General features: G+C 38.1%; 1 protein-coding gene across 2 annotated transcripts in view; it reads left to right on the forward strand.

Annotated features, from left to right (window-relative positions):
* Positions 1–14,919, forward strand: part of LOC133562148 (uncharacterized) — a 31,393-nt gene that overhangs the window by 3,125 nt on the left and 13,349 nt on the right. Inside the window, exons 4-5 of one of the 2 annotated variants that reach the window (XM_061916061.1) lie at positions 7,348–7,848; positions 11,487–14,890. In XM_061916061.1, the coding sequence (XP_061772045.1) occupies positions 7,348–7,848; positions 11,487–14,890 (3,905 nt within the window). The remainder of the gene's footprint in view (positions 1–7,347; positions 7,849–11,486; positions 14,891–14,919) is intronic. The other variant, XM_061916062.1, reaches the window with a different exon arrangement.

Consider the following 14,919-nt stretch of genomic DNA (forward strand, 5'->3'; position numbering starts at 1 on the left):
ATGGCAGTGCCATATTTATTATTGAAGTCACAAAGTGCATTATTTTTTTAACTTGTCTCAAAACAGCTTGGAATTTGGGACATGCGCTCCCTGAGATAATCCTGATACCCATTACAACTATGGGAAATACCATACCTTGACTTTCACAAAGTGCATTATTTACAACAGCTACAAAAACAATGAAGGCACACAGCTTCAGTCCAAAGGTGTGTGTGTGTGTGTGGGGGCGAGGTTTGGTTGTAGCGGGGGTGTGTATTGAAGCGTCCTGGAAGGGTTAGTGCTGCAAGGGGTTTTGGGTATTTGTTCTGTTGTGTTTATGTTGTGTTACGGTGCAGATGTTCTCCCGAAATGTGTTTGTCATTCTTGTTTGGTGTGGGTTCACAGTGTGGCGCATATTTGTAACAGTGGTAAAGTTGTTCATACGGCCACCCTCGGTGTGACCTGTATGGCTGTTGACCAAGTATTCCTTGCATTCACTTGTGTGTGTGTGTGTAAAAGCCGCATATATTATGTGAGTGTGCCGGCACGCAAAGGAAGTGCCTTTAAGGTTTATTGGCGCTGTGTACATTTTGAAACCGATACCGATAATTTCCGATAATACATTTTAAAGCATTTATTGGCCGATAATATCGGCAGGCCAATATTATCGTACATCTCTAGTGCTTGTCCCATCACACCCAACCCCCAAAACAGCACCATTTCTACATGTATGGAGTCTTTTAAAAATAAACACAAACTTTTATATGAAGTCAAAGTACCCATGATTGTCACGCATATACTAGGTGTGGCGAAATTATTCTCTGCATTTGACCCATCACCCTTGATCACCTCCTGGGAAGTGAGTGTAGCAGTGAGCAGCAGCGGTGGCCGCCCCCGGAAATCATTTTTGGTGATTTAACCCCCAATTCCAACTTTTGATGCTGAGTGTCAAGCAGGGAGGTAAAGGGGCCCATTTTTATAGTCTTTGCTATGACTCAAGCAATATTGTATAAAAAAAAAAAACAATAAAAAAATGTAGTACAATAAATTACAGTAGTTTTATGAAGTAATGTAATAATGTACTAAATGTACCTTTGAGTTGACTATGGTATTGGTCAAACAGATGCATGTTACACGTTTCATCGAACGTATGTCTCTTTCTTCCACCACCATTTATCTGCTTTCTTTTGTAATTCGTGTTTTCACTACACATATGTATTTTTGCATTTGAAAAAATTGTATTGTTGATGATATAGGTCATTATTATTATTCGTTTCCAATAGTGCCATTTCTTCTGGTGTTTTTAATGCTCCATTTGTAGTGAAATAATGTTCATTGTCATTTCTGTGTCTTCACTAACTGCTTAGTTGCTATCACTTTTCATATTATATTTGTACATATCATATTTGCTGACGTTGTTCTCTTGTTGTTGTCTCTCTGTCTTATCCCCCACTTGTCCCTGCAATTTCCCCCCCTCTGTCTTTGTTTTTTTCTTCTTTCTATGCCCTCTTGCTCTACTCCAGCAGCGACAAACATTAAATTAATCAATGTGTCAAATACAAATAAAGCAACAAGAGAAGTATTCCATACCTGCGATGAGGTGGCGACTTGTCCAGGGTGTACCCCGCCTTCCGCCCGATTGTAGCTGAGATAGGCGCCAGCGCCCCCCGCGACCCCAAAAGGGAATAAGCGGTAGAAAATCAATGGATGGAAGTATTCCATACTTCTCTTTTGTAAAAACAAAATCTGTACAGCAGTTTTGGTCATCTACATTAACAATATAATTACCCTGAATGGCTGAACAGGACAAAAAAAAACATGGTGACACATTCTAGCTGTGTCTCGCAAATTCGACAGTAACAAGTGAAAACAACGTCCTCAACAGTGCGGCTCCTAAATCACAAATCCTACATGTGGCATTATCACTGGAGGACGAGAAGACAGGGAATAGCTAAACATACTACACTACACTCCAGGGGGATAAAAAAACAAAACATAACTAACTTCTAAGCTAAAGCTCCTGAAATTATACGGGTGGGGCAGATAGATACAATGATCGACAGTCACAATACTAAATATAGTATCACGTAATGGTCGATACTAGGGGGGTGGGGAAAAATAGATTCGAATACGAATCGAGATTCTCACGTTGTGCGATTCAGAATTAATGCTCATTTTTTAAAAATTCAATTTTAATTTTTTTTGTTTTTAAAATGTATTTATTTTATTTTTATTTTTTTATCAATCTAACAGACCAATACACAGCAATACCATAACAATGCAATTTAATTCCAAAACCAAACCTGACCCAGCAACACTCAGAACTGCAATAAACAGAGCAATTGAGAGGAGACACAAACACGACACGGAACAAACCAAAAGTAGTGAAACGAAAATGAATATTATCAACAACAGTATCAGTATTAGTTATAATTTCAGCATAGCAGTGATTAAAAATCCCTCATTGACAATATCATTAGACATTTATAAAAAATAAAAAAAAAGAACAATAAGAACAATAGTGTCACAGTGGCTTCCACTTGCATCACATCTCATAAGCTTGACAACACACTGTCCAATGTTTTCACAAAATAAAATAAGTCTTATTTTTGGATCGTTTAATAGTTAAAACAAATTTACATTATTGCAATCAGTTGATAAAACATTGTCCTTTACAATTATAAAAGCTTTTTTTTTTTTTTTATTTACTACTCTGCTACTATGTCAGCAGACTGGGGTAGATCCTGCTGAAAATCCTATGTATTGAATGAATACAAAATCGTTTTGAATCGAGAATCGCATTGAATCGAAAAAATTGATATATAATCGACTCGCGACCCCAAGAATCGCTATTGAATCGAATCGTGGGACACCCAAGGATTCGCAGCCCTAGTCGATACTACAGTATCAACCATTAAAAAAAAACTGTTGTTGTTGAGCTAAGGAAAAAGGAGCCAATTATAGTTTTTGCTTTTAGTAAGAAATTTTGCGCTACTGTCGTTATTTGAAAGTTTATTAAAAAGGGAATATGGCAATATTTTTGATATTACTACATATTCTGTGTTTTTTCAGATCTCAGCTGTGATTTAAAATTTAATATTTCACAGATCTTTAATATTTAAAGTTTCAGTATCAGCATTGGTATGACCAATATTGCCCCTGTACTGTAACTACTTGGTATTGGATCGTTACCCAAATGTGTAGTTTCACCCAAAACTAATGTAAAGTATCCAAACAACAAAATAATAAGTTCTTATTACATTTGAATATACATGTGGAATGGATGTAACAAGAGAAAACAACCATATATCAACAGTAAATTAGAAAGTAGATCAATAATAATTTTAACAAAAAAATACATCCGAAACAATATGTTACCAGTATGTCAGCAGCTAAATTAGGAGCCTTTGTAACCTGTTTTTTCTATTATCATTTACAAACCCTGTTTCCATATGAGTTGGGAAATTGTGTTGGATGTAAATACAAACGGAATATGATTTGCAAATCCTTTTCAACCCATATTCAATTGAATGCACTACAAAGACAAGATATTTGATATTCAAACTCATAAACTTTATTTATTTTTTTTTTTCAAATAATAATTAACTTAGAATTTCATGGCTGCTAAACGTGCCAAAGTAGTTGGGAAAGGGCATGTTCACCACAGTGTTATATCACCTTTTCTTTTAACAACACTCAATAAACGTTTGGGAACTGAGGAAACTAATTTTTGAAGCTTTGAAAGTGGAATTCTTTCCCATTGTTGTTTTATGTAGAGCTTCAGTCGTTCAACAGTCCGGGGTCTCCGCTGTCGTATTTTACACTTCAAAATGCGCCACACATTTTCGATGGGAGACAGGTCTGGACTGCAGTCGGGCCAGGAAAATACCCGGAATTTTTTTTTACGAAGCCACGCTTTTGTAACACGTGCTGAATGTGGCATTGGCATTGTTTTGCTGAAATAATACGACGCTTAGATGGCAGCATATATTGTTCCAAAACCTGTTTGTACCTTTCAGCATTAATGGTATTTTCACAGATGTATAAGTTAGCCATGCCTTGGGGACTAATGCACCCCCATACCATCATAGATGCTGGCTTTTGAACTTTGCGTCGATAACAGTCTGGATGGTTCGCTTCCCCTATGGTCTGGATGACACGATGTCGAATATTTTCAAAAAAAATTGAAATGTGGACTTGTCAGACCACAGAACACTTTTCCACTTTGCATCAGTCACTCTTACTGTATATGATCTCGGGCCCAGAGAAGCTGACGGCGTTTCTGGATGTTGTTGATAAATGACTTTTGCTTTGCATAGTAAAGCTTTAACTTGCACTTACAGATGTAGCAACGAACTGTATTTAGTGACAGTGGTTTTCTGAAGTGTTCCTGAGCCCATTTGGTGATATCCTTTAGAGATTAATGTCGGTTTTTCATACAGTGCCGTCTGAGGAATCGAAGGTCATGGTAATTCACTGTTGGTTTCCGGCCATGCCGCTTACGTGGTGTGATTTCTCCAGATTCTCTGAACCTTTTGATGATATTATTGACCGTAGATGTTGAAATCCCTAAATGTATTGAAATTGCACTTTGAGAAATGTTGTTCTTAAACTGTTTGACTATTTGCTCGCGCAGTTGTGGACAGAGGGGTATACTTCGCTCCATCCTTTCTTGTGAAAGACTGAGCATTTTTTGGGAAGCTGTTTTTATACCAAATCATGGCACCTACCTGTTCCTAATTAGCCTGCACACCTGTGGGATGTTCCAAATAAGTGTTTGATGAGCATTCCTCAATTTTATCAGTATTTATTGCCACCTTTCCCAACTTCTTTGTCACGTGTTGCTGGCATCAAATTCTAAAGTTAATGATTATTTGCAAAAAAAATGTCTTTGTAGCATATTCAACTGAATATGGGTTGAAAATGATTTGCAAGTCATTGTATTCCGTTTATATTTACATCTAACACAATTTTCCAACTCATATGGAAACGGGGTTTGTACATACGAAAACATTTATTGTGATATATATATTGTTCTTGCAGGAGGCTGCAATATATATTGCAATATACTGTAAATTTTAAGTCCGATCGCCCATTCCTAATGGTTGGTTGTGTTTTTACCTTTTATGGTACTTCATACATACACAGTATCAGTTTTCACTGTGTGAGGTAGTCTTGTTGGGAGTCACATCTAGGGTTGCAAAGGGGTGGAAAGTTTCCGGTAAATTTCCAGAAACTTTCCGCAAATTTACCACAGGAAGTTTGGAAATTCTGAACATTTTTTGATCATTCAAAGTTGGACACCGTCCTTCTTATTCTGTAGGATAAGATGAGAAGCTTGTAAAACACCAATGCAATGCCACACATAGATATACAGTAAATAGTCAGCTAAATAATTGGAGTAGTCTTTAAAAATATCTTACTGATGGACAAATGAATAGAAATAGGCTCGATGAATATATGAACACTCAATCAGCATGCTAAGTAAAACTATAACCTACATTCTTGTATGACAACAAAATGGCTAGCAAAACAGAAGGAAGAGGAAAATACACATTTTTGATTTAGTATTTGCTAGTTGAACTTTACAGATCATAAATGAATGGGATTTGATATCAGTAGAAAAAACTGCATTTACTTTAAATCAGTGGTTTTCAACCTTTTTTCAGTGATGTACCCCCTGTGAACTTTTTTTTAATTCAAGTACCCCCTACCCAGGGCAAAGCATTTTTGGTTGAAAAAAGAGATAAAAAAGTAAAATACAGCACTATGTCATCAGTTTTTGATTTATTAAATTGTGGGGGGAAAAAAATAAAAAATAAAAACTTGTTGAAAAATAAACAAGTGATTCAATTATAAATAAAGATTTCTACACATAGAAGTAATCATCAACTTAAAGTGCCCTCTTTGGGGATTGTAATAGAGATCCATCTGGATTCATGAACTTAATTCTAAACATTGCTTCACAAAAAAAGAAATTATTTATGGAACATGTCCACAAAAATCTAGCTGTCAACACTGAATATTGCATTGTTGGATTTCTTTTCACAGTTTATGAACTTACATTCATATTTTGTTGGAAGTATTATTCAATAAATATATTTCTAAAGGATTTTTACATTTGTGCTATTTTTAGAATATTTTTACAAAATCTCACATACCCCTTGGCATACTTTCAAGTACCCCCAGGGGTACGCGTACCCCCATTTGAGAACCACTGGTTTAGATAATAATAAGTCATATATTGGAATATGGGATCCAATATTTAAATTTGTTTTAAATATTAAATGAACCAAAAATATGACTTATTTTATCTTTGTGAAAATATCGGACACAGTGTGTTGCCAAGCTTATGAGATGTGATGCAAGTGTAAGCTACTGTGACACTACTGTTCCTTTTTTAAATTGTATTATTACTTTTTTTTTTATAAATGTCTGTAATTATAATGTCAATGGGGGATGGTTAATCACTGCTATGTTGAAATTGTTACTAATATTTATACTGTTGTTGATAATATTCATTTTTGTTTGACTGCTTTTAGATTGTTTTGTGTCATGTTTGTGTGTCCTCTCAATTACTTTGTTTATTGCTATTCTGAATGTTGCTGGGTTTGGAATTGGAATTGCATTATTTTGGTATTGTTGTTTATTGTTTTGTTGGATTGATAATTTAAAAAAACTAATAATATAAAAAAAATGAATGGGATTTAACATAGAGAAAACTAGCATCATGGCTAACGGAGAAATACTTTCGATTCATTATGAGACTGTGGTGGTACATAAACCTAGCTAGCTAGAGATCTTGGCGGCAAAATTATTTAACTAGTACAGGAACAGCTAGTTAGCTAGCTTGAGTGGAAGTCTGCTGGAGTAGTTTACAGTCATAGAGTAAAAAGCAATTACACCTCTATTAAACTTAAATACCTTCGACAAAATATATTTACCGCAGTAATATCATCCACACGTACCTGACTGGATGAAGTCCTTGGACTCAAATACTAGTGTGGCCTCAATAACCCTGTTGTAGTGTGTAGTAGCATGCTGGGAATTATCTGGGCATGTGATGGAGGAATGCACGGTGCAGGGTTGAAATTCGACTGAATTTGTATTAAATCAGGTTGTTTTAGCTCATAATCATGTTGCAAGATCTAGAATGTTGCATTCAATGTTTATTCCCATTCATTTTCCATTAATTCCCATATATTTCCGTTAATGCCCATGGAAAGTTTCCAACTTTGAATATTCCCGGAATTTTGCGACCCGAGTCACATCACCTTGAAAATAATAAAGAAAATAACATTAGTTCCTATTTTAAAAGTGCATCACCCTTTTATTTCTTCAAAAATGATGTCGTGTTTTGCTCTGCAGCATCGGAGCTGTCCCTGCAGTGCATCGAGTGCCACATCATCTTCAGCGACACCAAGAGCAAAGAGCGTCACCTGAAGTTGAGCCATCCCGCTGAGTACGAGCAATGCATCCTGGCGAATGTGGCATTCACCTGCTATGTCTGCGACCGCCATTTCACTAACTCCACCGATCTTAGGGCCCACCAAAAAACTCATGCAGAGGAGAAACGTTTCAAGTGTCCTCTCTGTAGCCAGGCCTTTAAAAAGTCGTTGGAGCTTACGCGTCACAAAAAGATTCACATTGGGGAAGACGGTTTTACCTGTCCTGACTGTGGTAAACTCTGTAAAACGTTTACTCTGTTCAAGTATCACCGCTGCGTAAACACTGGGGAGTTGCCGTATTCTCGCAAGGCGTGCGGGGACATGTTCAGCGAGTCCAAAGCTCTGCAGAAACATTTGCTGTCACACTTGCCGGAGGGGGCCCAGGCACAAGAGGGCAAAGTAATACGGAAGAAAAAGCGTGGTAAGAGACGCTGGTATACAGTGGAGCCTCTAAAGTCAACATCATGACAGATGAACGCAAATAGATGATGGAAAAGTGTGATAATTTCCACAGAACTAGAAATTGCTATAGAGTATTGGTTCTCAAACTTTTTTTACAAAGTATTACACCAGAAAAAACTTAACTCTCCAAGTACCACCATAATGACAAACATGAAGTGTTCAATAAAAACTAGGCAAATGTTTTATTATTATATTTAATAGTTTTGCTTGCATACCACTAGTGGTACAGATACCACGGATTGAGAATCACTGCTATAAAGGAATATGATTTGCTTCCCAGTACAATGTGAGTAATGTAACTACTCATATATCAAGTTGAAAACAGATACAAATTAGTTATCATGCGAATTGATCATGTAAATAATGGTAAGTAACTACCACTGCCAACAAACAGCACTTTTTGACTACATTCAACATCTAATTTTATAATAATACATCATACAAACATGAGGCTAAATATAGTAGTATTATACTTCATACTGAAAAAAATACCTGGCATAAAACATCCCAAGATATACAAACCCCGTTTCCATAGGAGTTGGGAAATTGTGTTGGATGTAAATATAAACACAATACAATGATTTGCAAAACCTTTTCAACCCATATTCAGTTGAATACACTACAAAGACGAGATATTTGATGTTCAAACTCATAAACTTTTTTTTTTTTTTTTTTTTTTGAAAATAATTGACCTCGAATTTCATGGCTGCAACACATGCCAAAGTAGTTGGGAAAGGGCATGTTCACCACTGTGTTACATCACCTTTTCTTTTAACAACACTCAATAAACGTTTGGGAACTGAGGAAACTAATTGTTGAAGCTTTGAAAGTGGAATTCTTTCCCACTCTTGTTTTATGTAGTGCTTCAGTCGTTAAACAATCTGGGGTCTCCCCTGTCGTATTTTACGCTTCATAATGCGCCACACATTTTCAAAGGGAGACAGGTCTGGACTGCAGGCGGGCCAGGAAAGTACCTGCACTCTTTTACTACGAAGCCACGCTGTTGTAACACGTGGCTTGGCATTGTCTTGCTGAAATATACAGGGGCGTCCATGATAACGTTGCTTGGATGACAACATATGTTGCTCCAAAACCTGTATGGACCATTCAGCATTAATGGTGTTTTCACAGATGTGTAAGTTACCCATGCCTTGGGCACTAATACACCCCCATACCATCACAGATGCTGGCTTTTGAACTTTGCGCCTATAACAATCCGAATGGTTATTTTCCACAGTTTCCAAATATAATTTGAAATGTGGACTTGTCAGACTACAGAACACCTTTCCACTTTGCATCAGTCCATCTTAGATGAACTCGGGCCCAGCTCAGCTGATGGCATTTCTGGCTGTGTTTCAATCAATCCATCAATGTTTACTTATATAGCCCTAAATCACTAGTGTCTCAAAGGGCTGCACAAACCACAACACAAACTGTTTGATAAATGGGTTTTGCTTTGCATAGTAGAGTTTTAACTTGCACTTACAGATGTAGCGACCAACTGTAGTTACTGACAGTGATATTATGAAGGGTTCCTGAGCCCATATGGTGATATATTTTACACACTGATGTCGGTTTTGATGCAGTACCGCCTGAGAGATCAAAGGTCCGTAATATCATCGCTTACGTGCAGTGATTTCTCCAGATTCTCTGAACCTTTTGATGATTTTACGGACCGTAGATAGTAAAATCCCTAAATTCCTTTCAATAACTCGTTGAGAAATGTTGTTCTAAAACTGTTCGACAATTTGCTTACAAAGTGGTGACCCTCACCCCATCCATGTTTGTGAAAGACTTAGCATTTCATGGAAGCTGCCTTTATACCAAATCATGGCCTGCACACCTGTGGGATGTTCCAAATAAGTGTTTGATGAGCATTCCTTAACTTTATCAGTATTTATTGCCACCTTTCCCAACTTCTTTGTCACGTGTTGCTGGCATCAAACCTAAAATTAAGGATTATTTGCAAAAAAAAATTTTTTATCAGTTTGAACATCAAATATGTTGTCTTTGTGGCATATTCTACTGAAAATGGGTTGAAAAGGATTCGCAAATCATTGTATTCCGTTTATATTTACATCAAACACAATTTCCCAACTCATATGGAAACGGGGTTTGTAGTCGTTGTACAATATGACTGATATAATTGTGTCCAAAGATAGAACTTTTAACACTACCTTCATACAGTGATATGGCATGATGATGACACATTGGAACTGTGTCCCGCAAATATGACAGCGACAAGCAATTAATGCACTGTAGCATTCAACCAAGCGGCTAATGTCGCTCCACAGTACAAAGCCACTTCAAAGTGAGCCATTTTTGCCTCCATGACGGCAAATAAACTCTTTCTTACACATAACATTATAACTGGAGTACGAGGAATAGCTTAACATGCTACACAATACACTGTAGGAGGATATTCTAACTGCTAACCACTAAACAAGAGCTTTTGAATGTTAACAAAGGTTGCCGGATAGATACACATATCTTAAGTACATCATCAGTACTGTATGTGGTCAATACAACAGTGGTAAGATAAATATTAATGTTATCATCAAAACATTTTTTTGTTTTTGTTTACAAACTCAGGAAATAAGTCCATGGACACGGAGGGTTTTAAGGGGAAAACCCAAAGAAATTCAATCGGCCAAACGTAGGAAATATTTTATTTGATATTGTTAAAATCGCCATCGTGTGTATGTCTAATTTAACCGTGATCACTTTTTAAATCATTTAATGGTCTTGAAAGTTTAAAGTATTAATTTGTAGTATCGACCAAAACTAATGTCAAGTATTGAAAGAACGGAACAATAAGTGTTTATTACATTTTACCAAAGGCATAGCTAGACCCATGTTACAACAGAAAATAACCAAATAACAGTACTCTAGCAGGTAGATTAATAATAGTTTTGAGAAAATAATACAACCGGAAATGACGCGATTGATGGATTGGTAATACTAAATTGGCCCTAGTGTGTGAATGTTATCTGTCTATCTGTGTTGGCCCTGCGATGAGGAAGCGACTTGTCCAGGGTGTACACAGCCTTCCGCCCAAATGTAGCTGAGCTAAGCTCCCAGGGACAAACGGTAGAAAATGGATGGATGTAATTGCATACATCAGCAGCTAAATTAGGAGCCTCCGTAATCTGTTTTGAATAGCTTCTAATGTACAGTATATACAAAATAATATACAACGATAAATATCTCTATAGCAGGAGGATGCAATACATATAGATTTTAGCCCTTATCGCCCAACCTTACCCTAATGCTGTAATGTACCCTCTCTGTCAGGGTTTGTTGTTCATTTTAAGTTGACATTAGTTTTGTGATACATATGTTAAGCTCTCTTTAAACTCTTGTGACAATTAATAATGTTAAAATGTTACGTAGGAAAAAAAAAATTACCTCCGCACTTAAAGGGCTTAATGGTATCAGCATTTTGGGTCTGTAACACATATTCACTTGTAATGATTGATCATTGAATATTGGATTCAAACAGTTTTGTATTGGACTTTAGAGGTTCCACTATATATGTGTGATTTACAGTTGTGACTATCAAATACCCCAATTTATGTTTGCTCTCTGAATCTTTAGATCCCTCAGCAAAGAAATACCCCTGCTCCCTTTGCAAGGCCGCCTTCATGAGTCTCAAGACAATGCTTCGTCATCTTAAAGCCAAGCATAACCTATCGCCAGCTTTATTAAACAAACCTCCTCTTTCTGGATCTCAGCTAACACAAACGTCCCCACTCATAATGCCAATATCTATTTCCCAACCATCAATGCTCCAGTTGGAGCCTCATGGGCCGCTCCAGAGAGTCGATGGCAATATCGACACAGAGCAAATTCACAGGCTCATTGAATCCTTGGGAAACATCCAGAAAGTAAAGCAAGTTGTCATTTTGGGTCAAGTACCTCCTAATGCTCCACCTTTGGAAATCCAGCAGATACCTGAGCAATCTAAACCAGAACAATTATATCCTAAACCTCCCCAGTTGGATTTTACGGGAATGACACAGGTGGATGTAAAGACAATACAAGGAGACTTACCTCTGAACTCAGATGATCCTATGGAACAAACCATCATATTGGAACCAATTACGCCTGATGGACAGTTGATAAACCCGCCGTTCTCAGAATTTGGTACCCATATAGTGTCAGGGGAAAGTTTTGCGCTTGGTTTCGTTCCAGATGTACGAAGAATGGAGGCAGAGGGAGAGTTTATGCATCAAATTCATTCACAACCTGAAATGAATACAACATACTCCAATACCACGGACTCATTGGTTTGCACAAATGAAGAAAATGACCGTGAACAAATTATCACATTAGAACTTACGCCTGCCCTGACACCAACTGCTGAGCTGGAACAATCTCAGAATGAACCAAACCAGAAAATTTCACCCACCTTATTGGTTCCAACAACTGAGCTGGTAAAAACGCCTTGCCCAAGTATAGAAACGGAATCTGGCTCTTCAGTCCCATCATCCGTACCTGCAGTTAAGCAGAACTTAACATATGTACAAAGCAAACATGATCTCTCATATGCACCTACACAAGGTCCAGAAGAACCCGGATGTCACCCTGAGGTGGATTCTCTCTCACAGATTCAAACCGAGGACCCCGGTCAGATCCACTGTGTGTCAGACATTGTAAATCTCCAAGAATATCAAGAGAAGACTACACAGGATGAACAATCACTAGTTGATGCAAAGCAGGGAGAGGATGAGGTGGAAAGTCAGACTGAAGTTGTGGATGTTTCTTCTAAGAAGACGATTCCATCACCTTCACACACTAATCAGCAGCCGCAGATCTCAGAGTTACCTGTTAATGTGATGTCAGCACAAGAGCTTGTGAAAATACGCAAAAGGAAGCCTGCCAGGGCTTTATTTATACAAAGTTATATGCAAGAATTGATAGGGACCATACTTGATGAGGATTTACAAAGTGCTGGCAAACCATCTAAACCCAAAAAAGCAAAAAAATCTCACCTTGTAATAAAATTTGGCCCACAAAAGGAAAAGAAAAACAAAGGAAACAAAAAACGAGGGACGCCGCCTCAGAGTTGCCTGTCAACCCAAGATGAATCTGTGAGTACTGGGGAGACAAAGCTGCCACAGAATAAAGTGCCATCAAAGAAGAAAAAGGTGGTCTCCAATAAAGGTAAAAAAAACAAGAATTTACTGTCTTCAACTGATGTCCATACATCACCATTAGCCAAAGTCCCACAGATGTATCCAACAAGCAAAGAGAAGACAAAAAAGTTAAAAAAAAATGAAAAAGTTTCCATTTCTGGAGTTCAGAATATAAACAAACAAAAGGCAGTTCTTAAAAAGAAGAAAACACAATCTAAAATGCTGCAAAAAAGTGGGGCCCACAAATCAAAAGTCGTGACCAAAGAGCGAAAAAAAAAGGAAGTCAAAAGTAGTCCAAAAACCAGCAAAAGCCGAGCAGACTCAACTGGTGTGCAGATAGCACAAGACACCCTTCTTCTGCTGAAAGGTCACAAGCAGCCCCAGTTAAAGGTTCACAAACTGGACCCATCAAAAACATCAGGGCAGTCACCGGAAGCTCCCCCTTGTGATCAGCAAACGCAGCACAGCAAAAAAGGCAAGGCCAAACGTAAAACAAACTCTACAAATAGTCTCAATGCTAAGTGTAAGAAAAAAGGAAAGCAACCCCCAAAAAAGCAGAAGGCTCTATCGTTGCTGTCCTTTATGAATTCTAAACATCAACCACCTGAAACACAGCCAGCCAAGCCCAAGACCAATCGAAAACGCAAAGCTCCCTCGGATGTGCATACCGAAGGTGTGATAACATCTGCACACTCCAAACGAGCCTTGGAGTGTAAAAACTGTGGTGAGATATTCAGTGAAGTAGCTTCCTTTCAGATGCACAAAGCAAAGGTACATGTTATGGAGAGTCCTGGGCTTACATTCACCAACGGAAACATTTTTGAAGGGGTCTCCCGGTTGGATGTTAGCCAGCCAGAAAGAGTTGTTGGCCTGATGAATCCTACCACTGGTTGGGATACTGAGCCTGAGATGGCAATGGAGGACAAAGAACGAAGTGTCTCATTTCCTGCTTTGATTCCATCCCCTTCTCTACCTGGTCCATGTGCTGACGAAGTCAGTGGTGAGCCTCCTAACTCTCAAAAACATACCCCTACTTTAAAATTATTGAGAAACTGCAAGGCCTCTAGTCTCAACCCCCTCCCAGACAGCAATGAAGCTTTGGTGTACACTGACGAACAGCAAGAAGAAAGTACCCCCAAGAACCTCTGTTCCGAATCGGAAATCCAGTCCACCATTGATGGGGACATTACGCAGAATGATCTTCTTTGGGTGGACTTGGTTACTGTTGTAAAACAAAATGAAAGCAACAGTGTGTCTTTTTGTACCCCTTCCCAAAATGTATCAAATGAAAGGAGCAATGAAAAAATAATCAGCAATGCTGGAAAATGTTTGCAGTCTGTGTCTTGCTCCACAGAGCAAGCACAAGTCAAAGAAGAAGTTGAAGAGGTGTTAGTTCAGATCAAAAAGAAAGCAGACTTAAAGAGTTCAACAGGGGATAGAGGACCAACAAATTCACATGGAGATGTTGTAAAAGGGACTGAAATGGAGGAAAAACTTGAGGATTGTGAAGTCGTTTACGAAAAACCTTGCTGTGATTCCCAAGTGAGAAATGAAGCTGAGGCCCTTGTGCAGACTTCACAGCCAGCCATCAAAGATCCAAGATGTGATCCCAATGTCATCCCTGCTCCTTGCACTTTTCTACCTCTCACATCTTCTACATTGGATGAAGTATCCTATGCAGCCCCGGAAGAGCAAGGTGTGTTTGAGCTGGAGTCTGCGTCCATTAATGATGAACTTGACAAGGAGAGTCAGCCTATGGAATCATCATCTCCAGGAATCATCCTTACGAAGATTGTCACCTCTGGACAACCACTGGCGAACAAACCGATCCATCTGATGTCCACATGTAACAATCAAAGACAGGTGGGATATTGTAATTTTGTTTTATTGTC

This window comes from Nerophis ophidion, linkage group LG11, assembly GCF_033978795.1.
Source record: "Nerophis ophidion isolate RoL-2023_Sa linkage group LG11, RoL_Noph_v1.0, whole genome shotgun sequence".
Taxonomy (NCBI): Eukaryota; Metazoa; Chordata; class Actinopteri; order Syngnathiformes; family Syngnathidae; genus Nerophis; species Nerophis ophidion.